Source organism: Notechis scutatus, chromosome 8, assembly GCF_049901735.1.
Source record: "Notechis scutatus isolate UNSWTSFEM ecotype Mainland chromosome 8, rNotScu1.2, whole genome shotgun sequence".
Lineage (NCBI taxonomy): Eukaryota > Metazoa > Chordata > Lepidosauria > Squamata > Elapidae > Notechis > Notechis scutatus.
In genome coordinates, this window is record NC_142016.1 from 27,057,998 (window position 1) to 27,084,673 (window position 26,676).

Here is a 26,676-nt window from a genome sequence, read left to right on the forward strand (position 1 = left end):
GGCGCTGGGGGCCGGGGGGAGAAGGGCTCTCTCCGGTGGGGCCCCTTGGGGAAGGCTCAGCCGCCGTGGCCGAGAGCCAAGGCAGCCCGGCCTCCCCGCCCGGAACCGCGCCGGCGGCTTTTGCCCTCTTGACCGCCTTCCCGGCGGAGCTGAGCGGGCGAGCCCGGGATCCGAGAGGCAAAGGGGAGACGCGGCCCTCTTAGAGCCACCCCCGCCCCCAGCTTTCGGGGTTGGCCAGGCAGCAGCAGCTGCTTGGTCCTGCGGAGGGGAGCCAGCTGGTCCCCTTTCCCCCCACCCCCTTCTGCCGGCTCAGCAGCTGCCCCCCTCGGGCCCCTGCCCTGCTCTCTCCCCTCAGGTTTTCTGCCTGTGCAAGTGCAGCCCTTTTCCTGGGGGCAGGAGGCGGCCCCCTTAAATGAGGGGGCGGGGGCCTGAGTGGTCTTCATCTGTGTGCCCAGAAGCTCCTCTCCTCCTGCTTCTCCTCAGCTGCTGCCAGGCCCAGAGACCAGCAGCCCCAAGGTGGGGGGCGTCACCTGCTTCCTCCTGCCTTCTGTTTGGTTTGCGGGAGGGAAGCCAGGCCTGGCCGGGGCGTTGGCATCCCAGAGCAGCAAGTGCTCGGTGGCCTTTTGGTGCCGGCCCAGGGCCCAGTCCTTGGGCACCGCGGACTCCCACGTACTTGCAGAACACACGTCTGTACCCACATTTGTGGGTTCAGAACACACATTGTTGCGCATCCTCCCTGGAACCAACAGATACCTCGAAATCAATGAGGTCAAGCAGCTTTACTAGTTTGCAGAAGGTAACTACAGCAGCCAGTCGGGCAGGAGCACCAGAGCATTGGCCCAAAGCCCACAGCTGGGTGTGTTTGGGGGTCAGATCCTGAGGGCCGCCGGTTGGCTGAATTCCCTGGCCGCCCGTCGTCACGGCTGGTATCCTCGAGGCACCCGGAGCAGGACGGCCTGCTGGGGCACCAGCCTCACCATCTCCACGCTGGCTTCTTTCCGGGGCTCGGCGTGGGTGCTGAGCACCACCTTGGCCTGCCCGGGGAAGCTGAGCTCCTTCAGGCTGAGCTGGGTGGGCTGCAGCCCCAGGTTGAGGATCACCAGGAGGCTGGAGCAGGCACCCGGCCGGAGGAAAGCCACGAGGTCCTCGGCGTGGCTGGGGAGGGGCAGCGGGGTGAAGGCCGTGTCCTGCAAGGAGAAGGACCTGGCGTGCAATTCCAGGAGGGACTGGTAGAGGGCTGCCAGCGGGGCTCTGCCGGGCCGGCCTTCCTGTGGGAGGAGGAAGGGGGGGAGGGAGAGAGAGAGAGACCAGCTGAGGCGGCTTTCCCCGGTCCCAGAAAGCGCAGGGGGAGCTAATCTGGAACCACAGCCTCCCTTCGGTCCCCCTTCCATGTTGGCGCAGTGGTTAGAATGCAGGATGGCCGGCCAGCCCTGCCCACAGCCAGGAGTCCGATCCTGACCGGCTTTTTCCAAGGTCGGGAAAATGAGGAGCCAGATGGTTGGGGAAAATATGCTGACTCTGTAAACCTCCTAGAGAAAGCCGCTGGGCAGCCGCTGGGCCCCCAACCGGCCTGGCACCAGGGGCAGGTTTTGTGGAAGACAAGTTTTCCGCCCTTGGGTGGGTGGGGGGCAAGGGGATGGTTTCACGGGCAACCTACATCCCCACGCATGCCCGATAAGGCTTTGCTCACCCGTCCACTGCTTGCACGGCCGGGTGCCCAGCAGGCCATGGATCGGAACCGGTCCATGGCCCAGAGGTTGGGAAGCCCTGCTGGGAAGCGCTCTGAAGCAGTACATTATAAGCCTAAGTGCTCCTGCCAGTCAGAGGACAGCTGGGTTGCCCCCTCCCACAAAACAGAACTCAACTCTGACAGATGCCGAAGGACGCGGCCTGCGGCTCTCCAGCCTCCCTAGAGGTGGTTTACGCCATTTGTGCTGGGAACGTCCCAACGCCGGCCAGCCACGTGCCCTTTGGTGGGAATAAAGCCCCATTCTTCCCCCGGGTGCCACTGAGTAGGCCTGTCCTTGGCCAGCAGCCTGAATGGCTGATCTCTGCTCTGGAACCTGGATCGGTGCCCGTGGACTTCCCTGGTGCAATGCCCGTGGGGTGATCGGGGGACGCCACATGCCCAGGGATGTCGTGGTTTGCAAAATGCCACCCTGGCCTGTCTCATCTACCTGCGTGGGAGGCTTGTGTGTCCACAGCCATGTGTGACGCTTTGAATTCCACTCTGGTTAATCAAAACTCTGAGCCAACTAGAAAAACATTCCTGGCGTGACATACTCCCCATTAAAAAGAAACTTTTAAAACCAGTAATAGAGTGGCAAGTTCTCCTGAAGTTGAGCTTCAGAGGCTTAAATAATGTAATGGCTCTTTCAGGAAAAAGGTGTCCCGTATGCAATTTGCTTAACTAGGGTTTAAAACCTGGCTAGATTCATTTGAAGGCACGAGCGAAGGACGGGCTAGTTTTCACCTGGTGCGAAGCGGGTTTTCTTTCTTATTGCTGAAGCTGCCCCTAATTCAAGGTCATTAACCACGATACAAGATTTTACCCAGTGACTCTGGGCCTTTTCAGGAAGTTGGATTAAGGTGAAACTAGAACAGCAAAGTTGCCAAGGTGGGAGACCCCTGGACTAGAAGCCTCCCAAGGTGCCTTCCAACCCTGATTTTGGGGGGCTCAAGGCCGACCTCTCCCTTCTCCCCATAAGGAGAGTCCCTCCTTGAGCACAGTTGCAAAGGCTGCTGAGGGTCGGCCAGGCCTGGGGGGAAGCGGAGGGATTGTCTCACCATCTGCTCAAACTCCAGCGGGAGCGGCGACCTCGGCCCCCCTTGCACCAGGGGCACTCCTGGGAGGGTGAAGAGCAGCACCCCAAGGACCTTCCCCCAGCCACCGAAGGGCGGAGTCCACTGGGCACCTGGAGGAAAGCACAAAAGGAGCGTTTCTTTGCCCTTTGGATGCCCCCTGCTCTGGGCCCAGCTGCCTGGATGCCCTTCGGCTACCTCTTTCCAGCTGCCCCGGCCTGTCTTGCCGGCGTATCTCATCCTGTCGGGATCATTTTGGCTTCCCAGCCAGGGCACCACATGGGTGACCAAGACTGGATTCCAGCCCCCTTCCTATAAACAGCTTTGGCTTCCAGTGTTTTGGTGTGCTTGGGGTAGAACTGGCCAGACCCCCAGGGTGTGCCCAGAAACCCCTTCCTTACTGCCCAGCTGGGCCACGGCGTGCCAGGAAGTTGCAGGGATCCCTGCGCCAGTTGCAGCAGTGCCTGGGCAGAGAGATTTCTCTGGGTTCCCGGCAGGTGGCAGGTGAGGATGACCCTGCTGGGCATCCCCTCGGAAGCGCTGCAGGTCTCACTCCGGTCCCATACGATGAGGGCCCTGCCAGGGAGAAGGCAGAATCTCAAATCTCTCCTGGCACCCCATGCCTGCACTCCCCAGTGCCGCCACCAGGGGGTGCCCGCCCTGCTGGAATGAAAGGGGGGGAAATGCCGCCAGCTCACCCTTGATCCCGTGGATCGCTCTGCCCGTGGTCATGGAGGGCGCCCCAGGCCTTCAGCACCTGCAGTCACAGTTCACAGACATCCGTCATTCCCGCATCCCGGGCTGCTTAAGGTAGAATAACGAAGGAATTCTGGGCTGGGGACTCCGGGCTTCCTCTCCTAACAGGCCTCCTGCCCATCAGCGTGTCTTTTGTTGGAAGGTCCATTGTCTTTGGGGTTACAGTTCGAGTCTTCCAGATTTTAATCGCAGCAGCAAAACAGACAGCAAACTGGTCCCATTTCCACCCTTAATAATGTATGCAGCAATTCACATTTTGTAACTCCATTAAACAACGATACATCATTCCCCTTAAAGTGCACTCTCAGCTAGGTATTAAAATATTTTTAAAAAAACTGCTGACATGAAAGTACTGCAGAGTACTTTAATGATACAGTACAGTAATTAAAAAATAAGGAAAGCTTCCAGGTTGCCATTTTAGCAGTAGGGCTTCTTAAGTCTTTCCGATCTATAATTTTGACTTGAGTCAAAACCGAAGCGCTCTTTCCTTTACATGTCATGATCAGTTGTGGGCAAGGGAGCCTGAGAGAAGGCCTGTGCTGCATTAACTCCATTGGGAAGGCTTACCCCTCCTCTCCCAAGCCCCACATCAAAGGGGCCAGATCTGGAGGGATGCCCTGGGTGTGTGTGTGTGTGTGGGTGTGCCTTCCTGCCTGTTTTTCTCTCTGTCCATACGTGCAGCAAGAGCAACGCACAGAAAGTCAGCAAAAGGCATGAGATCCTCACACCACAAACTGCCTGTCTGGAAGCAGCTTTTCTTTTCCCCCAATCGTTTCAGCAATAAAATGAAATGTAAACAGTTTGAAAAACAAAAGTTTTATGTTTTGTTTGCTGCCACTGCAAGAAGGAATACTTGTAGCCAGGAATTCCCATGAGATTCCCATGCGGTTAATTCCATGTTTTTTCTTTACTGATAAACTGGAGGAAGAAAAAACAGTCGGGAGTAGCATAAAAACAAGCAAGTTGATGTATCTTGGATCCTATAAAATGTTATGTACTATAAAAGCGTGTTCAGAAGCACCCAAATGCCACAGAGAGAGAGAGAGAGAGAAGGAGGTATAACAACAAAGGCGTTGTGCCTGTGGTGTACAGAAATTGGATTGCCGCTTAGATGACATCTTATTCCAGGAAGGTTAGGTTTATGCATTGCAACCTACACATACATATGCAACACAAATACAAACACATACATATACAATACAAATATATATACAAGAAGTTAAGTTTACACACCGTGCTACACCCATTTTTGTTCAGCATTCATTGAATAAGCCGCAGGAGGTTGGCATCCCATTAACCCTAAATTGGGGGTTACAAGCCACAGGGACTTCCTAGAGGATGTTATGCCCAAGCAAAGCAGGCCGCAGTATGATTTAGGGTGATCACGGGGTGCTCTTCCATTCCCAGCCCACTCAGGTTATTACTGCAAATAACTTGCATTTCAGCTTGGTTTCCAGTAGTGAAACTCACCGCGAGGAGGCACCAGGCAGGGTCCTTGGCCACCAAAAAACCATCCACGCCTTTGGACTGCCAAAACTGCAGGGCCTCCTGCAGGACACAGCCGAAAAAAGAAGGGGATGGAGGCAGAAGCCCAGCCTGGGAGCCCCTCGCTTCTGGCCAAGGCTCCTGGTGTTCCGCAGCAGAGAAGATAACTTTAAGCTTGGGAAAATGCAGGGCTGGGCCAGCCAACCTGATGGCCTTGCCCCTCCGCAGTCAGGGTGTCCTGCCCTTCAGTCTGATTCCAAGCCAGGATGGACTGGCATGGAGAATGGAGGCCACCCCGCACCCCCGGGCCCACCTCCGAACCTGGGGGAGCCTTAAGCTGCGAATGCCGGGGATACCTTGAGGAGCTGCACTGTTTGATTGCTCTCGGCGGAGGCGTCACCCTCTTCTTCCCAAGGTGGAAGTTCAAGCAGGATTCGGATTCCTGGGTGGTCGGGGAGGGAGAAATACAGGTGGCAAGCAAAAAACCTCAGCCATTGACCCAAGGTTAATTTTTGGAGGCCTTCACTCCTAAAAGATGTGCTAGTATGAGCCAGCAGTCTGTGGCAGCAGCCAAAAAAGCCAGTGCAATCCTAGGTTGCAACAAAGACGCTTAGGAGGCTGGAGGCATGTGAAAGAACGGCTGCAGGCAACGGGTAGGGCTAACCCAGTGCAGAGAAGGACTGGGGGTCTTCCAATCTCTGAGGGGCTGCCCCAGAGAAGAGGGGGGAGTCGCCCTACTCTCCAAAGCCCCTGAAGGCAGGAGAAGGCGCAACGGATGGAAAGTTAACCAAGGAGAGAAGCAACCTGGAACTAAGAAGGAATTGCCTGACAGTGACAAACCATTAAGCCGACTTCTCTCCAGAAGCTGTGGGTGCTCCAACGCTGGGGGCCTTCAGGGAAAGACCGGGCAACCCTTTCTCCTGCCTGAGAAGGGGGTTGGACTAGAGGACCTCCAAGGTCCTTTGCAATTCGGCTATTCTGTTAATAGTTGCATCACCGATCGTAACACTGTGTCAGGCAAAGTAAAGGGTAGGTTTATTCACAGCTTTTAGCCAAAAATTGGAGTGTCATTGTCGTTCTTTTGTTTTTAACCTCTGTTCACTGCCAAAGTCAGCATGTTGAGCTGCGGAGCCATATCAACGGAAATACATGGATGAAGACAACAACTGAAGGGAGCCTCCAAGTTCAGAGGCAGTCTACCTCAAGAGATGAGGAGGACAGGAGAGTGGAAAGGACTTTTTCTTCTCACTGGCGGGGCTGGGGGCCTTTCCTGAGGAACTTTGCCAGCCCTTTGGGGAAGCAGAGCCACCACAGAATCCGTGTCTGGCCTGGGTCCAATTGGTCCAGAGCTGCTGTCTCTCCAGGACTGTCCATTTTTTTTTACCACCGAGCTGGCCAGGCCAGACACAAAGCAGGGCTCACGAGGTCCCCTCCTGGCTAGTGACCAATCCAGCCCCCCTTTCAGGGTCCTGGGCTTCCACAGCAATTGACCAGCCCTCTCAAAGCACCTTGGATCTGGGGCAACTGGAAGCAAAGCTGCAGGGGTGCCCGGTCCCACCCAGCAGTTCTGCCCAGTACCTCTCTTGTGCCCGTCAGTCCCCAGAGCTTGCAGCTGTGCCAGCGATCCGTGGGCAGGGACGATCTGGGTCAGGTTGGCCCCTCCGCCTTCAAGGATAGGGCCCAACACCAAGGCCTGGATGGGCAGGGTTGCCAGCTGGTCCAGCTGCTGCCTGACCCCTGCAGGGAGGGAAGGGGGCACTGAGGGGGCACCAACAGCCTGGATCCAACTCGCCCAGCAGTCGTGTCCTCCTGTCCTTACCTGCCAGGTCTCCCCACCCATCGCCATCGGAGTCCGGGAAGGAGGAGGGGGGCAGGTGGTAGAAGGCGGCCTTTTGCCACCAGCCCAGGGGCGGGCGAGGCCGGGGCAGGGAGAGGAGCAGGGCCACAGCCAGAAGCAGCATGCAGGCGAAGAGGCCACCCAGCAGGCTGATCAGGGCTTTGCGGAGTCTGGGCCAGGGGGCAGCGCTGCCCTGCTCGGCCACTTCCTGCTGGCTCAGGTAGGTGGCGCTGGGGGCCGCTTTGGCCAGCAAGGGCAGGTGCTCACTGGGCACGAGGGTGGCACTGTCTTCCAGCTTGCCCATCCTTCTTCACTCCTTGGGGCACGAAGCTGTTGAGGGTGGGAGAGAGAAGGAAGAAGCAGCCGGAGGGTGAAGCTCAGAGACAAATCACGCTGAAATGCAGGGACCCTCCGAAGTACAACCCAGTGGGAAGTCCCATGGCTCGAGGGTGAGCTCAAGCCAGCTATAGGTTGGTGGGGTTAGGCACTGTGTCTTCAGCAGGCTGGGACCCCCCGTTCGGCTGTTAGTCCAATAAAGGGGGCTACATTTTGGCTCAGCTAATGTGGGATTCTCCCCTCCTGCTGCTCCCAACGGAGGGTTGCTTCAACAGCAACGAAGTGGGCTGTTGTCCTTCGGGGTGGGAGGATGTGACCAGGTTGCCCCCGTTGCTTCAAAGATCCCCTCCCCCACTGGCCTCCCTTGCTCTTCAAAGCAACAGCAGAAGTAACCTATTGGCTGCCCCGCCCAGCCGTGGGGCTCCCAATCCTTCCTGTGCTACCCAAAGCATCAGCAGACAAACACGTCTCTCAAACCATCGATCCGAATAGAGCTGAAAGGGACCTTGGAGGTCTTCTAGTCCAACCCCCTGCTCAGGCAGGAGACCTGGGCCATCCCAGACAAGGGACTGTCCAATCTCTTCTTGAAAGCCTCCAGTGATGGAGCAGCCACAACTTCTGGTGGCAGGCTGTTCCACTGGTTCATTGTTCTCCCTGTCAGGAAGTTTCTCCCTAGTTCCAGCTTTCCTCTCTCCGTGATGGTTTCCACCCGTTGCTGCTTGTCTTCCCTTCTGGTGCCTTGGAGACTAAGTTGAGCCCCTCCTCTTCTTTGGGGCAGCCCCTCAATGACCGGAAGACCATTGTGTCTCTTCTGGCCCTTCTAGGCTAGCCAGGCCCAGGTCCTGCAACCGTTCTTCGTATGTCCCCTCACCATCTTAGTTGCTCCTCTGAACTTTTCCCAAAGTCTCAACTTCTTCTTTGTAATGTGGTGGCCAAAACTGGATGCAGGATTCCAGGTGTGGCCTTACTAAGGTTTTACAAAGTGGTACTAATACTTCACCTGATTTTGATTCTATGCTTCTGTTTATACAACCAAGGATGGTATTAGCTTTCTTGGCTGCTGCCGCACACGGCTGGCTCACTGCTGTCTGGGTGGGGAGAGGCTTTTACGCAGAGACCGGAGACAGCCTGGCCCTCAGAATGTGCTTCCCAATGACGACTCTGGACCCGTTTTCGGCCAGCAGCAGCAATGCTTGTGTGCTGCCCGGTTGTGCAAGCAGGGAGTCAGCCCCCCCCCCCCGCATCGTCAGCTGTATTGGGGAGACCCCCCCCACCTTCAGCTGCCAGGCCAAAAGACTGCAGGAAAGTGACACATTGCTCAGGTATTTCTGGAGGCAGGAGGAGAGCTGGGCAACCTTGCACAAGAGTGGCGGCTGGGAGATAAGGAGGTTTCAGAGTTCATCCCTGTGGAAAGCCCCACATTCTGGCTCAGGCGTGTTTGTTTGCGACTGTGACAGCGGCCAGCATTTTGTGGCTGGGCCTGGGCGAAGGGCGTCCCCAGCCAAGGCTCAGCCCGGGTCTCGACTCCACACCCCGTCCTCAAAGGAAATTCACACCCCAGCAGCGAATTTAAATCAAAAGATTGATATATAGATAAATGTATAAATGCAGCTGGGCAGCCTTGTGATTTTGAGACCCTTTTTAGAAAATAAAACCTCTCCTCCAGCTGCTGAAGCGGGGAAGGCTCCGAGTGTAAAATGCCTTCTGCCCGCTTCTCCCCCTTTTGAGCCAGGGAATCCTAAGCTCTCTCCTTCTGGACTAGTCGCTTGCTGCTGAAATCCACCCCTGAGAAGCTGCCCCCCCACACACACACAAAGGAAGGACTCAGAGGACCAGGGGTGACCGGAGAGGAGCTGCAACAGGGAAGGGGGGGGGGGCCACCCTATTCTCCAAAGCCCCTGAAGCAACGGGGGGGGCTTTTCCAGGAGAGAAGCAACCTAGAACTGGAGAAATTTCCTGGCAGGGAGGACGATTAACCCGAGGAAGGGCTTCCCTCCAGAACCGGTGGGTCTCCAGCATTTTAAGGAGAGACCGGACAGCCATTTGCCTGCAGTGCTTCAAGGTCTCTTGCTTGACAGTGGGTTGGACTGGAGGACCTTCAAGGTCCTTCCAACTCTATTATTCTGTTAATGAGTTCCAGAATATTGGAATGCACCCCAGTGCCCCCTCTAAGCAGCTCATACATCAGGAGAGTGGCAGAAGTCACCTGGATCAAATTTTGAGCACCGGAAAAGGTGATTATCGCCTCTCCAGGGAAGAACCACTGTGCCACGAGTGATGCCAGCCAGAAGCAGCTGCATCGATTCTGAGAACAGCCAGGTCACAAGTGGCCACTGGAAGGTTTTCAAGCCCTTTTGCTCCCTCTCCCCCCCCTCCCTTCCCAGGGTAGAAATAATGCAAAAGAAAATGGCCGGGGCTTCTGTCCCCCCCCCCCCCCCCCGCAGCCCCTGCCCTTCCTTACCTCGCCTTCTGCCTGGCTCTCCTCCACCTGCAGAAGTCTGGAGGGGGCGGGAAGAGGGGTCTGCAGGGCAGGGGCTGTTTCTGGTGCCTCCGCCCCTCCGGCCTGATAGGAAAGTGCAGCTGAAGCCCCTTCCCACCCCAACCTCTTGCAGGGGGGGGGCGGGCTGGGGGGGGGAATGGACAGGCCTTGAGGAGCCATTAGCAGCCCTTTGACAATATTTGGACAGCAAAGACATCCAGCGGCTGCTTCTCTGATCTCTGGACCAGACCCCAAGGGCGGACGAAAACCACCCAGACCCCCAGCCTATGGAAGACCGTAGCCAGTCCTCGACTTACAACCGTAACTGGGAGCAGAATTTCCAGTGCCAAGCAAGGCAGTTGTGAAACAAGATGCACCCACTTACTTATTTGTTTATTAAATTTATTTGGGCCTCCCATCTCACTACAGTGACTCTGGGTGGCTTGCAACCTTACAAACAATAAAACCATGGGAAATATTACCAATAACAATATAATTATAATTAAAGGGGACGTGCGAAATAAATCATGATTGGATGAGTGCTGCAATGATGGTTTACGAGATACTGGCTTTTAAAAGACTTTCTTCTTTTGCCTCTTTTTTATTGTGAGATAAATTTCATTCCGTACAGTTTTTTTTCTAGTTTCCTAGCACTAAATCAATGCAGGAACGGGACAGCCCTGAAATAATACAAATACTAAACCGAAATCAAACCAAGGGAAGTTGCAGCTCAGCCAGGATGACTCTGCAAAAGTGACCCCATGGCTTCTCCCTTTCCACAAACAGGACAACACAAAACTCACTCTGGATAAACAAACCCGGTGTGGAGGGGGTTCCCCCACTTTCAGGCAAAAACAGCACTCAGCTGCAGACCTTCCAGGAGGGTTTAGTCACCCCGAGATCCACACAAGACTTCCACACAAGCACACCACTCCGCAGGTTGCTGTGGCCCAGCCAGGAGCCCAGCTAGTTAAATGGCAGCTCAGGGCCGCTTAGCCCACGTTGCCTGAATGGGCTCCTGTTAAACTTGTTCCCACTGAATGGGGGTTTCTCTGGTCACCCCGACTGCCCCCTTTGGAGGGTCCTGGGGGAAGCCCCTCAGTTTAAACACCTTGGTCTGGCCAGCAAAGCTGCTGCTCTCTTGCTGCTAGCCCAGAATCGGGGCATTTCTCTGGAGGCAGCAGGTGGAGGGACCCCCGTTCCTGTTCCGGCCCGGCTTTGCAGCCCCCAACCAAGCCAGCCTCCCCTCGGGCCCGCCTTGCTGAATCCTCCGGGTCCAGCGGTGGCCAACTGCGCCTCCCGGGATGGACTTTCTCGCCCAGAGCGATCCGGCCTCCGCTGCCCGTCCCGAGCGCCCCCGTCCCGCGGGGAAAGGCAGGAGCGCCCCAAGCCCCCCGCCCCCCCGCTTTTCTCTCTCTCTGCGGTCGGCCAAGGCAAGGCGCCAGCGACGAGGACCCCCCTCCCCACTCCCGGCCCTCGGGGCGCCCACTCGGCGGGCGGTGCCGTCTGCGCGCAATCCTAGACGCCCGTGGGGAGCGGCCGGGACCGCTGGGCGACCAAGGGTGGCCGAGCAGGTGCAGAGGCCCCCGGGGCCGCCGGTCGGGGATGCGCAGAGCCTGGGAGGCAGGGCGGGGGGAGCTCGGCGAGAGGCCGCGCGTGCGCGAGGCGCAGCGAGGGGGGCGGGCCGAGCCGCTGAGTGGCAGGCGGGCGGGGGCGGCAGGCCGAGGCGAGGGCCGTCTGAGGTGCTGCCCGGCGGCTCCGAGGCGCGCCGACCCTTCGCGGCCCGGGAGGCTCGCGGCCCCAGGCGCTCTCCCGCGCTGCCTCTGCGCTCCATCCCCGCAGCCCCGTCCGCATCCCCGCTGCGGCGCCTCCTCTCCTTTGTCCCCGCCGCCGCCGCCGCCGCCGCCTCGCCTTCTGTGCGGCCGGCCCCGCGGGACCCTCGGCGCCCGGCACGCGGGGACCGTCCCGCTGGCGCCTCGGGCAGGATGGGGCTGCCGGGCAGATGAGCGGGGGGCGGCGGCGCGGTCGGAGCTCACCGCCGCGGCGTTCCGCATGGACCTCGAGGCGGCCGGCTGCCAGGGCGATGGGGCAGGTGCTGGGATTCGCCCACTGCAGTAGGTGTTGCCCGCGCCGGGCCGACCAAAGGGCTGGGCCCCCTCCCCGCTGCCCATCGCGGAAGCGGCCCCCCTCCGGTGGGATACAACCCGAGGCCCACCGGGTAGGCCCCGCCGAGCGGCCCCCGCCCAACGCCCCCTCCGCCCTCGGGCCGAGCAGCCGGAGGTTTCCAGCCGCTTCCGCTCCTCCCTTTGCAACCCGGCGCCCCCGAGCCTCCCGCTGCATCCCTTCCCTCGGGCTGGGGAGCTGGGCTGCCCTCCGGCGCGGCTGCCGGGCTCTGGGTGGGGACGGCGGCTGTTTTCCGCGCGGCCTGCAGAGCGAGGCGGCTGGAGCGCTGCGGCGTCCTCCGGCAGGCTGCCATCTGCGCGGGGAGCGGGGTGGGTTACGGGGCCCCTTGGTGGGGGGCGGCAGAGCCCGGCTTGTGCTTTGGCTGAATGGGGCGCGGGATGAGCAGCAGGGGCCAAGCGGTGGCAGGAAGGCTGGCACCCGAGGGAGGTTTCTGCCCCCTTTTCCCGCCCCCCCCCCAGGTGCATCTCTGCCTCTGTGTGGATCTCTCCTGCCTGGCCTTCTGCCGTGTGGGCGGGGGAGCCACTGGGGCCCTGGATAGTTGCTCCTTTTTTGAGCCATTTGTGTATTTGGAGCGCCTCCCCCTTGGACAGAGACCCCTACGGAGCCCTGAGGTCAGGCCCTGTTGTGCACAAAACCAGGATGGAGTAGGTCACAGCCACAAATGCCCGTAGCCCAGTCTGCAGATGGCCTTGTCCAGCCTGAAGCTCAAACCTCCCGGCCAGATTAGGTGCCAAGGATGGTGGTGGACAGGTAACCCAGCGAAGGTTGAAATGTGCGTTTCATCCCAGATCCTTTGGGAAATTGGATCTCTGAGAGAATCCTGCTTTCAAAATGACTCCTGGTGAGAGCTAAGTAAGCCTGGTCTCCCCCTCGACCCTTGACCCTGCCAGCTTCCAAGCATTGGGTGGTTGGCCGGCCATTCCCGGCCATTTCTCCTGCCAGCACGGATGGAAGCAGAAGGAAGAAGGGGGAGGCAGGGAAGTCTGACCATCCAGGGAGTAGCTGTTGATGAGCGTTCTGCTTATGAACATTTGGATGGCATGCACAATGAGGCACCGAGTATTGTGGTTGTTGTGTCCTAACGCAGCCAGGAGATGCCACTGACCCAACCTGCCATGCAGCAATCAAGCACTGAATTGTGAAACCGTATCACCTAGACAATCGGGGGTCGGGGGGGGTGTCGGTCAGATTTACAGTGACGGCCTTCCTGCTCCTCTGGCCTCTCGGAAGGCCGCCAGGCTCTGTCCTGATCTGGCAGAAGACCCAGGTTGGCCTACTGAGCGAAGGCACCAAGCTGGAAGGTTAGGCGTTCTAGTCCCGCCTTAGGCCTGAAAGCAGTTGGGTGTCCTTGGGCCAGACACGCTCAGCCCAAGTCACCTCCCCGGGTGGTGGTTGCGGGGAAAGCCGGAGGAGGAAAGAGCATTAGAGATGTTCACCGCCATGTTTATAAAAAACAATAAAGGCGGGATATAAAATAAACCAATACTTGGCTGCGTGTCCAGAACTGTCTCTGTTTCTTCTCTTCCTTTCCTGCAGAAGAGTCTCCTTCGACTGCCTCTACCACTCCTGATTCGACAGATGGTGAGTGTGCAAAGTGGCTGCCCAAATCAGGTCCTGGCGTTTGTAGCCATGTCACCCAGTGTGCGGAGCAGGTGGCACCAGGTCACAGGTCCGGAAGAGCCAGCTGAGCGGGCTGCTCTGGGGGCTGGATTTGCAGGCCCAGCCTGCTCCCTGCATCCTGAGGGACCGGGCCGCCTTCCCAGACGTCTCCCAGGTGCCAAAGGTGTCCTTTCCTTCTGCAGGAGCCAACGAGGAGTCTGACTTCCCTGAACTGCAGACAGCACGGGAGTTTTCGGAGGAGGAGGAGGAAGAGGAGGAGGGCTCTTTGGAATGGGGGACCCCCCGGGAGCTGACTTTTTCCTACATCACCATTGCCAGCCCCTCCGGCAGCAGCCCCAGTGCAGCAGAGCATCGGGGCAGACGTGACTCCCAGACCCGCCGGACGAGGGCTCCGCTGCCCCGCACAGAGACTTGTGAAACTTTTGTGCCCACCCTGGGGGACAGTTTGGAGAACATTCCCAGCCTCTGCCCATCTCCAGAGGCAGAGGGGGCCCTATTCTCGGGCAGTGGCCAAGGACTGGATGACTTTCCAATGGACTGGGCTTCCCAGGCGGGCTGTGGCAGCGACCTGGATGCATCTGAAGGGGAGGAACAGGCGTCTCCGTGTCCCGCGCCCCCATCGCCAGCGGTGGCAGCGGAAGGAGGTAGCAGCACGGCTTGCTCAGGAACAGGTAGGGAAGGGGCACCTCTGAAGGGCAGCGGAGGCTGAATTCTGCCTTACCAGCCATCCCTGGTTCGGCAGGAAGCGGGCCACTTTTGGAGGGCCTAGAACAGGGGTGGGCAAACTTTTTGGCTCGGGGGCTGCATTGACTTTTAAAATTTGACAGACGGGCCGGGTCAGCACAAGATTTTTTGGGAATCGCCCCCCCCTTCCCCCCCCTCTTATCCCCTCGGAGGCCCCCTGAGTCAGGAGTTGCTACTGCCGGCGCGGCTCTGCGCGGCTCCAGTCCCGTTGCCTCGGGAAGGGAAAGACAAAAAGGAAGAGCCGCGGCGGTGCTTTGCAACGGCAGCAGTGGCACCGGAGGCTCAGGCTCAGCGGCTCCTGGTTTTGCCTTTTCCTTCCCAAGGCAACGCGGGACTGGAGCCGTGCGGAGCTGCGCCAGCGGTAGCAACTCCTGACAGCCCCAGCCGGACACCTGAGCGGAGCCCGGGCGGAACTGCCTGTTGCTGCTGCCGGAGCATCGCCGGGTCGCCTCCTCCAAGCAGCCCGCCCGCCCGCCGGGCTTCCCCTCCGCCCGCGCGGCTCGGGGCCAGGTGCGAGCGCCCGCGAGTTAAAAGGAAGCCGAAAGTTGCTGGGAAGTTGCTCGGGTTTCCGGGGCTTCCAGGCTTAAACTTTGCACAGGCAAAGTTTGCAGGCGGGAGCGTCTTCCCGCCGAGGAACGGGAAGGGTTCCGCCCGTTGGGCGGGCGGGCAGGCTGCTTGGAGGAGGCGACCCGGCGGTGCTCCGGGTTTCCCCTCCGCCGCGCGGCTCGGGGCCAGGCGCGAGCGCCCACGAGGAAAAAGGAAGCCGCAAGTTGCTGGGAAGTTGCTCGGGTGCTGGGAGCAGGCTTTTAAAGTGCCACCCGAGCAGGACCGCTAAGCCGGGAAACGGGGCACCAAGGCAGGGCAAGGCTCCACCAGCAGCGGCCTAGCTTTAGGTGGCTCCAAGCAGCCCGCCCGCCCGCCGGGCAGAACCCTTCCTGCTCCTCGGCCGGAAGACGCTCCCGCCTGCAAACTTTGCCTTTGCAAAGTTTAAGGCTGGAAGCCCCGGAAAAAAAAGGGGGATCGGCGGGGACTCACCTTCGGAGAGGTCGCACTCGAAGGTGATTTCGAACACCCAGCCGAGGCCTTTGCAAAGTTCTTCTTTTCTTTCCTACCCCGAGAGCGCTCCGCACTGTTTTGCAGCTTTGGGGGCCACGCGGCACAGGGCAATACGCCACGCCCAGCGATTTTTTTTCAGGAGCGGGCCGGATTGGACAGACCAACGGGCCGGATGTGGCCCGCGGTCCGTAGTTTGCCCACCCCTGGCCTAGAAGAAGACTCGTAGCTCAGGGCTGAGTTGTGGATCCTTGGTGCTTTCTGAGGTTGGTTGTCTTCTGACAGGCATTTCAGGACCCACCTAAGTAACATTATCAGAGCTAGGAGGAAGTGGGGGGTTGTGGAATGGAAGAGGAGGAGGTCTGTGGCATCCTTAGTGCTCTCTGAACTTGGTGGTTTTCTTGCAGGCTTTTCATGGCCCAACTAGGTAACTTCATCCATGCTAGAAAGGAGGGGGGTCTGCCTCTAGCACTGAAGATAATCCCTAGTTGGGTCATGAAACGTCTGGAAAAAAACCACCCAGTTCAGAGACCACCAAAGACTTACACTTCAATCCTACAGAAAGTGAGTCTGGCACCTTCCAATTTGCCCAGGAGGGGAGGGATTTTCTAAAGGGTGGAATCTGGGTGGGATTTCTTCAGTCAAAATATCATGGTGGGAGTCAGAGTCATATCCATCCATGGCAATATTTGCTCATTTGTGATGCCTTGCTTTGTTTTTTAAGGGAAAAAATAGAAAATTATTCAGTACGTGGAGAGTTGATCTGTTCGTGTTTACTTTTTCAACATGAAAAGCAAACTGTGCTTTTTGTCTTGCCTGATGTGAAGAGAGGCCCTGTAAGAGCCACAGAGAATCTTTCCTGCTTTTTATTCTGATGAAATTAAGGAGAAGGCCTGGCACAGTTCCCCCTCTCCCTCACCCCCCCACCCCCCATCGGATGGCTCCACTGCTCTTTCCATGCAGTCCTTGGGGGCACCAGCTGTTTTAGGGAGCCAATCCACATCTGTAGGCTGGATAAAGTGAGAGATCAACCTTCAAACTGCAGATGCTGAAAATCCAGAGAAGCAGAGCCTAACCTGTGAGCCACAGAAATGCAAAGAAATTTCTCAATTTGAAAAACGAACAGCTCCCTGCGAAGTTATGTTCGGTTGCTCAGGGCAGCTGTCCTAAGAGTGAGATCAAAGTGCCAGCAGGAAGGGAACCAGGAAAAGCGGCCGGACTGGGAAGGGCAACTGGGCACCATCTGGGCACCATTGCAGATCTCAAGGCCCAGAGCAAAAGAAAAGCCCTGACTTTGTTTTCCTGGTTTTCAACTCTGCTGCAGATGACCACCCCAGGGAGACCCTCTCTCTGCCTGCTGCTGCCTTACTCTCCCCCTCCGAAGCAGGCGCCTCCTGCGGTGCTGACACCCCCCAAGACCGAGCACTGACCTCAGCAGAGTTCTGCCAACCACCCCCCCGTCCTGAGGAAGAGGGGCCTGGCCAGGAAGCCCATCCGGAGCAGCTGCATATTGAACCAGACCAGTCCGAGAACGTCCTGAACTTCCTGGGTGAGCCAGCCGGCATGAGAAACGGGGCATTGAGCGTTTGCCAGGCTAGCCGGTCTGCCCCCAAAGAGTTTTGCTATAAGGTGCCAAGGGGAGGTGGCAGGTCTGCAGTGCTCCCCCCACCCCAGATGTTTGTGGCGGGCCAATCACTCTGCTCAGAGGTTCAGGAGCAGGGGGGATGCCCCAATGGGCGGCCAGGCCTTACTCTGGGGCCTGCCCAGGTGCCCCTCCCCGGACAAGCGTGTCAGGTGGCAAGGATGGGAGGAGGGGCAGGGCGAGGATGGGCAAGGCAGCTCACTTGACCAGCTCACTCCCCAGCACCGAGGAAGAGGGTTGTGCATCTCTGCGGCTCCCCCGCCCAACACTTGCAGATGCCGGAGATTGAGTCTGGGGTCTTTTGCACAGGGTGGGTGAGCGCCGCCGGGGCATCTCCTCCAAGGGTGGGGCCCAGGGCACAGCTACGTAGAACTCTACTGTTTGCAGGTAGTCCTCGACTTACAACCTTTCGTTTAGTGACCATTTGAAGCACTGACAATGGCACTGACGAAAGTGACCATTTTTCACACTTATGACTGCTGTGGCATCCTCGTGGTCACGTGATCAAGATTCGGATGCTTGGCAACTGTTTTGTGACGGTCGCAGCGTCCCCTTGGGGCCACAGGATCCCCTTTGGCGACCGTCTGACAAGCAAAGTCAACGGGGGAAGCCGGATTCACTCAACAGCCGTGTTGCAAACTTAACAACTTGCAGTGATTCACTTAACAACTGTGGCAAGAAAAGTTGAAAAATGGGGCAAAACTCACTTCACAGCTGTCTCATTTAGCAACAGAGGTTCTCTGCTCAATTGTGGTCGTCAGTCAAGGACTGCCTGTACTTCCCTGTCATTGAGGGTTCCGGGCCGTCGTTGCCCCACTGAAGCCGCAGGGACGGGGGAGGGGGCGGCCTGGGCTTGCCCTGGCAGGGCTGCTTCCCCCAGGAAAGGTCCTGATTCACGGCCCCTGGCAGGGAGCCCGGATCGGGATTGCAGCCCCGCCAAGTCAGTGGGTATAAATAGCCCCCGTGCTGAAGCAAGCAGAATTGGAGCCATGGAGCCTCTGCCGCTCTGCCCTCCCCCCCCCCCCCCGAGCAAGGACAAGGGGCCTGGGCTTCTCTTGAAGGCAGCTGGGCCTGGCCCAGGCTAAAGAGCCACCGCCCCCAACTCAAGGACCCTCTCGCCTGGGAGCGCAGAATACCCTCCAAGTCTCAAAGTGCAGAAATCCACGTCTTTATTGCTAGCGCTGTGGTTTTAATACAGTCTTCGCTACTACTCTGAATTGCAAGGGTGGCCACACTGGCTGGGCGTGATTGTAGTTGTAGTCCAAGGCTTCCTATTGGCCTTGCTTCAAACCCATCAGAGGACTAACATTTCCCAGTCAGAGAACAGGTGGCCTTACACGGGGTCTACCGACATGCGGCATGCAGGCAGTTCTGTTTCAGTTAACGCAGGGCTCTCCGACCTGTGGACTTCAACTCCCAGAATGTCTGGCTGGGGAATCCTGGGAGTTGAGGTCCACGTATCATAAAGTTGCCAAGCTTGGAGACTCTCGAGTTAAAGGATGTAGCCCCACCACCAGTATTATCCTGCCTCCCAGATTAGGGTAAGGGGTTTGCTGAAAAGCAATTCGGTAGAGCACCTTCTGACTCGCTCTCGAGATCGTGAGTCCACCTCACTAGTGGCTGGAAAAGAGCCGCCTTTGGTTTTCCAAGCTTCAAGTCCTCAAGGCTGTGCTTCATGCATAACAGCACCCGAACTCAGAACACCAGAGATAATGAAAGACATGCTCACCCACCTCAGGGCATATATGGGAACAGTCACCGAGGCAGCCTTGCCAGCCGGAATGTGGGCCCCAATCACACGCCTGGCCCTGAGTTAGTGGCCAGTGCAGACGGTTTAAAGAGAGGGGGGGCTCCCACTTCCTTTGCTTGCTGACTCTTACCGAATCGATCACTTTGATCACCTCGACCCCCCAGCGTGCCTGGCCCCTGGTTGCTCCCCTGGGGATCCGGCACCCCATTTCGAAGCTGCCAGCTCCCCAGCCTGCTGCGGGTGGCCAGCCCCTCCCTTTAAGGCTGGAGCCTGTAAAACTGCCTCCGTCCAGCAGGACCAAGGGAAGCAGGCAGGGGCTCTGGAGGGGAGGAGGCAGCTGGGATTCGTCAGCTAAAAATAGCAACCCCCCACCCCCCACCTGCGCTTCCTCAGCCCCATCCCTTGAGCAGCCCCCCTTCCAGCCCAGAACTGGTGCCCGGGGAAGTTTCCACAGAGCAGCGAGGAGCCTCTGAGCTGCGAGAAAAGGGGATCGCCATGGCAAGCACAGGTGGTCGTCCCCCCCGTTAGGATTGTGCCCTGCAAGCGTTGCCAGGCAGGGGAATCGGGATGGGGGCGGGAGGATCCTGGATGAGCCACGAAGCCAGCTTGTTTTTTGGGGTGTGTGTGTGGGGGGGGCTTAATGGAGTGGGGACTCTGTCTGAAGGGAGGGAGCCTTTAGGGGAAGAGAAGTGAGAGGGGCACCCTGTAAATCGGGGAGCAGGACCTAAGCCTTGTAGGGTGCAGATGCCCCCCGTCTGCCACCCTGGGCCTCTCTCAGCCTCCAGCCCTCTCCCAGGACCTCTCTCGGCCTCCGCAGATTCCTTAAGCGGCTGGGCTGCATCTGGGCCTGTCAGTTAAGAGGGGAGAGAGTCTGAAACAGCTGCCAGGGCCCTGGGCGCCTCGCTCTCCCCGCCTCCCCCCCCCCGTGGGTGGGGTCCCTTTGCGCCATCTTTGCAGAGCAGGAAAGCCTGGGATGGCAGCTTCGGAGGGATGGCAGCTTCTCTCTCAGGGAAGAGAAAGTGGAAATGCCAGCTACTTAGTCCCCCCCCCTCCCCTCCCCTCGGGCTGCATCGGCAAGTAGTCGCGTCCAGTGTGGAAGCCCCAGCAAGGAACCCGTGCAGAGTACTTGCCAAGGCTGGGGGGGCGAGGGGTGATTGGCACCTTCTTTTTAGGAACATGGCAGAGGAGCTTAGAGCTGGGTGGGGGATGGGAGAGCCCCCCCCCCCCCCAAACTGCCTTTTTGCAGCCAGGTAGCTGCACCAGTGTGGGTTGGGGAGACGCTGCTGGGGTTGAGGTTGCCCCCTCCCGCATCCTGGAATGGGAAGCGGGTAACCAGACCGGGCCGGTGGTTCAGCTGGCATCTGTTGGGGGGAGACCTGTGCCTGGGACCACAAGAGAGCAAATATGTAGAGGACAGGAAATCTAACCGGAAACAGCAGCTGTGTCCTATTTAATCGCAGCCCCTCTGCTCTTGGTTGGAGGATGGAGCGTATACTTTGCTTAACATTAAACATGGGTGGAGGAGGGGCAAACATTCACAGGCTTCTTATTCAGCCCCCCCCGCCGCCCCCGCCCCCATTTCTGAGATATACACAGTTTGGGGTCCAGGCTGACTTTTTCTCCTTTTCTAGTCTGAAACCAAACTTCTGGGAGTTGAATCCACAAATCTTAAGAGTTCCCAGGCTGGATACCCCTGATCCACTGGAGGACCTCCAAGGTCCCTTCCAACTCTGTTATTGTTATTCTGCTTCGCCTGCAGTGGCCGACTTGGTGTACTGGCGGGACACCCGCAAATCGGCCTTGGCGTTCACGGCGCTGATGGTGGCCCTGCTCTGCCTGATGCACTTCAGCATCATCAGCGTGGCCTCCTACCTCTCCCTGGCCGCCCTCGCCATCACCATCTCGCTCAGGGGATACAGCAAGGTGCTGCAGCTGGTCCGCCGGGGAGACGGGCACCACCCCTTCCAGTGAGTAAGACGGGATGCCCGCGATGCTTGCAGGGTGTGGGGAAAGGCCGGGGGGCACTGAGACAGGGGTCTGCCAGTGGGGTGTCTTCATGCTCAGCTCATGCGGCTTGGCTGACCTCTGGGGGGGGAGGGCTCCTGATGGAGGGGCTCGAGCAGGACAGCCCCCCAGGCACCAGGGATGTTGCCCTCCCCCAGTTTGAAGTGGGTGAGTGCGGGTCCCTTGCCTTTCCCTGCAAGGGGGCTGCTGAGGTAGCCCCAGAAGATCCAGCCAAGGCTGGTCCCCCTGACCCTTGGGCTTCCAGGAGATCCCAGTTTGGAGGGGGAAGGCAAGACAGCCAGGTATGGGTTTGGCTGAGTGTCCTTCCTTCCTTCCCTTCCCTTCCCACCTGCCAGGGCCCAGCTGGATGCAGACTTTGGGCTGTCCAAAGAACAGCTGGAGCGGCTGACCGAGCGGGTGGTACATCATGTCACCTGGGGCACAAAGACTCTGCAGCGCCTTTTCTTGGTGGAGGACATGGTGGAGTCCCTCAAGGTGAGCCTGGGTAGGGGAATTCTGGGAGTTGAAGTCCACACATCTTAAAGATGCAATAAACAGTCACAGAGATGCAGGCAACATTCATCCCTTTTGCCACATAGACTTTGTTGGGCCCGGAGTCAGCGAGGACGTGTCACAAAGCCAACTGTGTCATGTGCCTCACTTTTGCCCCCGTTTGCTTCCTGCTGATGGGGTGGGCACAGGCTGGGCACCTGGCAAGGTGGCACCCTCTGCCTTTCCTTCCTGGGGTCTCAGCCAGCTCTGCCTTTTGTCTTTTCCAGTTTGCTTTCTTGTTCTATGCCCTCACCTACGTGGGAGCTGTTTTCAATGGTCTGACGTTGCTTATACTCGGTAAGGGGAGGGTCTGGGCGGACAGTGCCTTTGGGGGAGGGGGGGGTGTCTTGCAGCAATAAGAGACTCATCCCCTCCTTTCCTTCCACAGGTGTGATAAGTGCATTTACCTTCCCTCTACTCTACAGGCAGCATCAGGTGAGTACCTACCTCGGAGGGAGGATGCTGAAACTCACAGCTAGCGTTGAAAAAGGACCGGAGCAGAATTCATTCCTGCTGCCGTGTTTGCTTCGCTAAATAATTATTGTTGCTTATTTAAGCCCCGGGTCATATACAGAATAAAACATGAGACAATAGAATCCTCTATAAAAGTGGAGTAAATAGTCCTGGACTTAAAACCATAAGTGAGCACAAAATTTCTGTTGCTATGTGAGACGTATGTTAAATGTCCCATTTTACAACTTTTCTTGCCACAGATGTTAAGTGAATCACTGCAGTTGTTGTGTTAGTCACATGGTGGTTAAGTGAATCCAGTATCCCCATTGACTTGCTGGTCAGGAGGTTGCAAAAGGGGATTGTGTGGGACACTGCAACGGTCATAAATGTGAGTCAGTTGCCAAGCTTCTGAATTTTGATCGTGTGACCATAAGACGCAGCCATGGCCTGACTCTTGAGTAGCAGGCTTTCAGAAGCAAGAGGAGGGGGCAGAGCAACAGCTAGTTCCATATTCTTATTTTCGGAGGGGCTCATCCCTGTTTCTCCTCCCTCCTCCATTCAGGCGCAGATTGACCAGTATGTAGAACTGGTGAGGAACCAGTTGAGTCATCTCAGAGCAAAGTAAGTTCAAAGTATTCCCACAGAACAGAACGGGGCAGGGCGGCTGGGGAATAAGCCATTTGAAGACCTTCTTGGGCTCCGTTCTTTGTGTATCGGTGATATAATATTTATTTATTTCATGTATATGCTGCCCATCTCTGGGCTTAATTTCCTTAATTTATTTTTTACTTCGGATCCAATATGTGAGCCTGCAAAATACTTCTCAAAGGATAGTTATTTCTGCCTTATTTCTTGGGAGAAAGAAACTGGAATGAATGAAAACATTTTAAAAATAGCAGCAATGGACCCCAAAGGGTCTAAGGAAGACATATTGATGGGGTGCTCAGGGTGGTCTGTGCTTCGCCCTCCAGCTTAAATGGAAGTTTTTAAGGCTTTTAAGAAGGGGTTGGACAGCCATTTGCCTGGAATGGCATAGCTGTGCTGGCGGGAGAATTCTGGGAGTTGAAGTCTCCAGGTCTTAAAGTTGCCAAGGTTGGGCACTTCAGGCACAGGGTCTCCCGCTTGAGCAGGGGGGTGGACTAGAAGACCTCCAAGGTCCCTTCCAACTCTACTAACTGAAGATAGACTTGGCAAAACACCTCCTCTGGCTGGCTGGCTGGCTCAGTTTCTCTTTTTCTCCCCAGGATGCTGGCCATATTGCCGACAGCAAAAGCGAAGGCAGAATGAGGGGTCACAGTGGTGGTTCTCTTCCCTGCGCACACAGATGCAAACGACAACGCGCTCCCTGCTGCTGCTGCTTCTTCTTCTTCTTCCTCACTTCCCCTCCCCAGCCATTGCAGTAGTGACCCTTCCTCTCCCACTCTCCCTGGCCTGGAGGGGCTGGGCGGTTGCTGGTTTTCCTTCAGACTCCCCCACTCTTGAGAAATTGCGGAACCCTTTCAAGGGGGGAGGACCACCATCCCTTTGCATCTCAGCCCTGCAGTTGCAGAGGCTCAGGGGCTGCCTCTTTTCCTCCTGGGGGCGGGGGCTGAGAGAAGCCCCTCCCCAGCCCACAGCCAAGGATTTGTCAACCAAGAGCTGAGGGGCTAGTATCCCACGCTCCTTTCTCCTTCCATGTCCTGGCGACTTCCTCCTCCTCCTCCTCCTCCTCCTCCTCCTCCTGCCTGCAGTATTTGTCCGGGGTCCTGAGTTGAGGCCGGCCAACCTGGAGCATCCTTCCCTCTTGAGGAAGAGGAGCTGTTCGAGGTTGGGCAGGACCACCTCTGCCCCCTTTCTGTGGGATGTTGTAGCTGTTTCCCCCGCCCCGCCGCCTGTCATCACGGGCCGGGCTGCGGCTTGGCTGATCAGCTGGCGGGTTGGGTGCAGCCGATTCTTTTTGCCTGGATATTTACACTTTAATAAAAACAGTTGTGAGAAAAAAATGGGTACGCATGACCACTTGGTCTCCCGAGTCTTCACTTGTGGTTGTGGTGCACTGTGTGGGTGTGTGAATGTGTCTCCTTGCCAAAGTTCCTTTTTTTGCTCCTCCTCCACACCAAGTCATAAAGTCTAGTTGGAAGCTGCAGGGGCTTCATGTCCAAGCCACAAAAGCTGGGGGCAGAACGCCCTTTGCCAATCCATGTTGCTGAAATTGTGCAAGGTGATGAGTAAAACTCGTCCTGGTTTTATTCTTGCAAGTGGTTGAGTTTCCACACCGGCGATTGGTGGGTGGGGATTTGCCTAAAACGGGGGCCTGAAAACTTGGCAACTTTTAAGACTTGTGTTCCAATATCTGAGGGGTTGCCATAAAGAAGGCGGTGCCTGTTAAGATATTCAGTTAAACAGCTGGAGCAGTGAAGGGTTGACAATAAGAATACACCATAGTAGCTAAATGATGGATTGCCCACTGCGTGAGGCAATCTGAGCTTTGATTGGTTGCTCTGAGTGTAAAGGGGGCGTTTCCTTCTTTCCCGCCTTTTTCCTGGGTGTGTAGAATTTACCTCATGGTATTCCTGCTGTGTTGATTTACCTCAGGGGAGGGACGGATGCCCACTTTATGATTTGTGGACTTCCAGAATTACACTCCTGTTTGCCTGACTATCTAGTTAACTATATATATATACATATATATACCGTATATAGTGTAAACTATATTTATTTAAAACTACAAGTTCGTGTCAGCGTCTTGGATTCCATTGGACACCGACCGTGTAGTTCTCTGACAGAGTCCATCTATCCTCCAAAGCACCCGAAGGCAGAACATGAAGCAACAGATGGAAACTGAACAAGGAGAGAAGCAACCTGGAACTAAGAAGAAACTTTCTGACAATAAGGACAATCAACCAATGGAATGGCTTGTCTTCAGAAGTTGTGGGTGCTCCATCAGTGGAGGTTTTCAAGAACAGACTGGACAACCATTTGTCTGAAATGATATAAGGTTTCCTGCCTGAGCAGGGGGTGGACTAGAAGACCTCCAAGGTCCCTTCCAACTCCAGCTAAGCCAGCTGAGGAATTCTGGAAATTGAAGTCCACAAGTCTTACAGTTGCCAGTTTTGGAGTCCCCTGGCCTAGAACAGTCACCAGTGGGTGATGGAAACCATGTGCCACCTGTGCCCACCAGCCTTCCTTGGTTCACCCCAGGACTTTGAAGCATGGGTTGGACAAAGAGTGGGAAGACCCTGGTGCAAAAACCCCTCGATCCTGGGGAGATTCTGGGACAGCCCCTCACTCAGTGTACCTATTTCTCATTGTGGTGGTTGGGAAAATACAGGAGGGGGAAATATAATAGGTGCCACTTGGATCTCCTGGAGCAGAGGTCTCCAAACTTGGCAACTTTTAATACTTGTGGACTTCAACTCCCATAATTCCTCAGCTAGCATAGTTGAAGTCCACAAGTCTTAAAAGTTGCCAAGTTTGGGGGCCCTTGTCCTGGAGGAAAAGCAAGATTAATGGAACAATCCCACAACAATCCATCTTTGCCAAGTTGCATCATGAGGACCAAACTCCCTGATGCTGGGAAGGGTGGAAGGAAAGAGAGGACAGTGACCGGCTGCCAAGTGGAGGGACCCGGTTATGAGGGTGATTGGGACACGGTTGGAAGACCTGAAGAGGGAAGGTTAGGGGGAGGTTCTTGGTACGTGGTCACTAGCGGTCCAAAATAACTTGTAGCCAGCAGAGGGAGCCCAAGGACCACAACATCTCAACCACAACTGGAAACTACAGGCAGTCCTCCACTTGTGACCACAACTGAGCCCAGAATTTCTGTTGCTCAGACAGTTGTTATGAATTTTTGCCCCATTTTATGACCGTCCTTGCCACAGTTGTTAGGTGAATCATTGCAGTTAAGCTAATAACATGGTTGTTAAGTGAATCTGGCTCCTCCATTGACTTTGCTTGTCAGAAGGCAGGACACTGCAACTGTCCTAAGTACATGCCAGTTGCCAAGTGTCTGGATTTTGATCACGTGACCATGGGGATGCTGCAATGACGTGTCACTTTTTTCAGTGCTTTGGTAACTTCAAGCAATCACTAAATGAACTGTTGTAAGTTGAGGTCTACCTGTATTAGAGCTTGTAAAAGGCTGCAAGGGAATATGTTGATCCAGACCGACCGGGCTGCATCACGGCAGGGCTGGTGGCCACCATCATCCAGGCTCAGGAGCTAAAGTGAGCAGGGGGCAGCACTGCATGACTCTGGGGTGGGAGATCTGCAGGGCTCTCAAGAGCCACAGGCTGGAGTCCCAGCAGGAGGCAGGAGCCAGCCACTTCTCAAGAGAAGCCGATGCTCTCTTTCCTTCTCTACGCAAGGATGGCTTATTCACTGTAGGTTTTCACTGCTAAGCGGAGCTTCCATATGCAACAAGACTCTACCTCAACAATCCCAGAAGATCAAGTCTTCTGACAGCACCAGATAATAAAGATGCTTCTTTTAAAACAGGAGTGACAAAGACTGTGGATCTTGGGGTGATACAGAGAGTCCCCTGCAAAGGCCTCTCGTCACCCAAGCCCACCACCCGGACCCTGAGGGTGACGGCAGCGGGCAATCGGGTATGAATGTGGAGAAAGCCAGGCAGATCTACGGCTTGAGATCTTTTATTGCACCTCATTTTTTTTTTCTTTACATGAATTCGAAAAAATAGATCATATATCCATCATAAAAAGTACATTTTTTTCAAAGCTGTCTTTATTTGCTATTTTGCTGACCAATTAAGTTAAGTGCAGGACAGGAGGGCCAAAGCAGGGGCCAAACTTTGCCTTTCCTCTACTGGCTCTCAGGTTGCTTCATCAAATACATCACACAAAAATATTACAGCACGAAGGGGTAAATAACAATAATTAAAAATAAACATATTCCCCCAACCCCAGCAAGAATCCGTTTTGTTTTTCTTTTTTTAAAAAAGCTGGTTAAATAAAAGTCCATAGGTTAAAAAAATAAAATAA

At 56.4% G+C, this 26,676-nt stretch overlaps 2 protein-coding genes across 6 annotated transcripts; one reads left to right on the forward strand and one right to left on the reverse strand.

The window, feature by feature from the left end:
• Window positions 1-764: 764 nt before the first annotated feature.
• Window positions 765-7,322, reverse strand: LOC113426472 (amino acid transporter heavy chain SLC3A2-like). 2 transcript variants are annotated; one of them, XM_026688842.2, is made up of 8 exons: window positions 6,863-7,322; window positions 6,622-6,780; window positions 5,400-5,485; window positions 5,029-5,106; window positions 3,501-3,559; window positions 3,204-3,378; window positions 2,788-2,915; window positions 765-1,268 (listed from the first exon to the last, which is right to left on the reverse strand). In XM_026688842.2, the coding sequence occupies exons 1-8, from the start codon at window positions 7,182-7,184 to the stop codon at window positions 1,097-1,099; spliced, it is 1,179 nt and encodes a 392-aa protein (XP_026544627.2). In that variant the 5' UTR covers window positions 7,185-7,322; the 3' UTR covers window positions 765-1,096. The 2 variants fall into 2 exon arrangements, with proteins under 2 accessions (XP_026544627.2, XP_087826420.1); XM_087970294.1 differs by having other exon boundaries at window positions 2,788-2,902; window positions 3,190-3,378.
• A 4,045-nt stretch (window positions 7,323-11,367) lies between these two features.
• On the forward strand, window positions 11,368-23,692 carry RTN2 (reticulon 2). 4 transcript variants are annotated; one of them, XM_087970290.1, is made up of 10 exons: window positions 11,368-11,809; window positions 13,416-13,460; window positions 13,682-14,170; window positions 16,621-16,845; window positions 20,448-20,655; window positions 21,049-21,187; window positions 21,472-21,541; window positions 21,633-21,679; window positions 22,260-22,318; window positions 22,942-23,692. In XM_087970290.1, the coding sequence occupies exons 1-10, from the start codon at window positions 11,698-11,700 to the stop codon at window positions 22,982-22,984; spliced, it is 1,437 nt and encodes a 478-aa protein (XP_087826416.1). In that variant the 5' UTR covers window positions 11,368-11,697; the 3' UTR covers window positions 22,985-23,692. The 4 variants fall into 4 exon arrangements, with proteins under 4 accessions (XP_087826416.1, XP_087826417.1, XP_087826418.1 ...); XM_087970291.1 differs by having other exon boundaries at window positions 11,419-11,913; XM_087970292.1 differs by lacking the exon at window positions 11,368-11,809 and adding an exon at window positions 13,073-13,180.
• The last annotated feature ends 2,984 nt before the right edge of the window (window positions 23,693-26,676 follow it).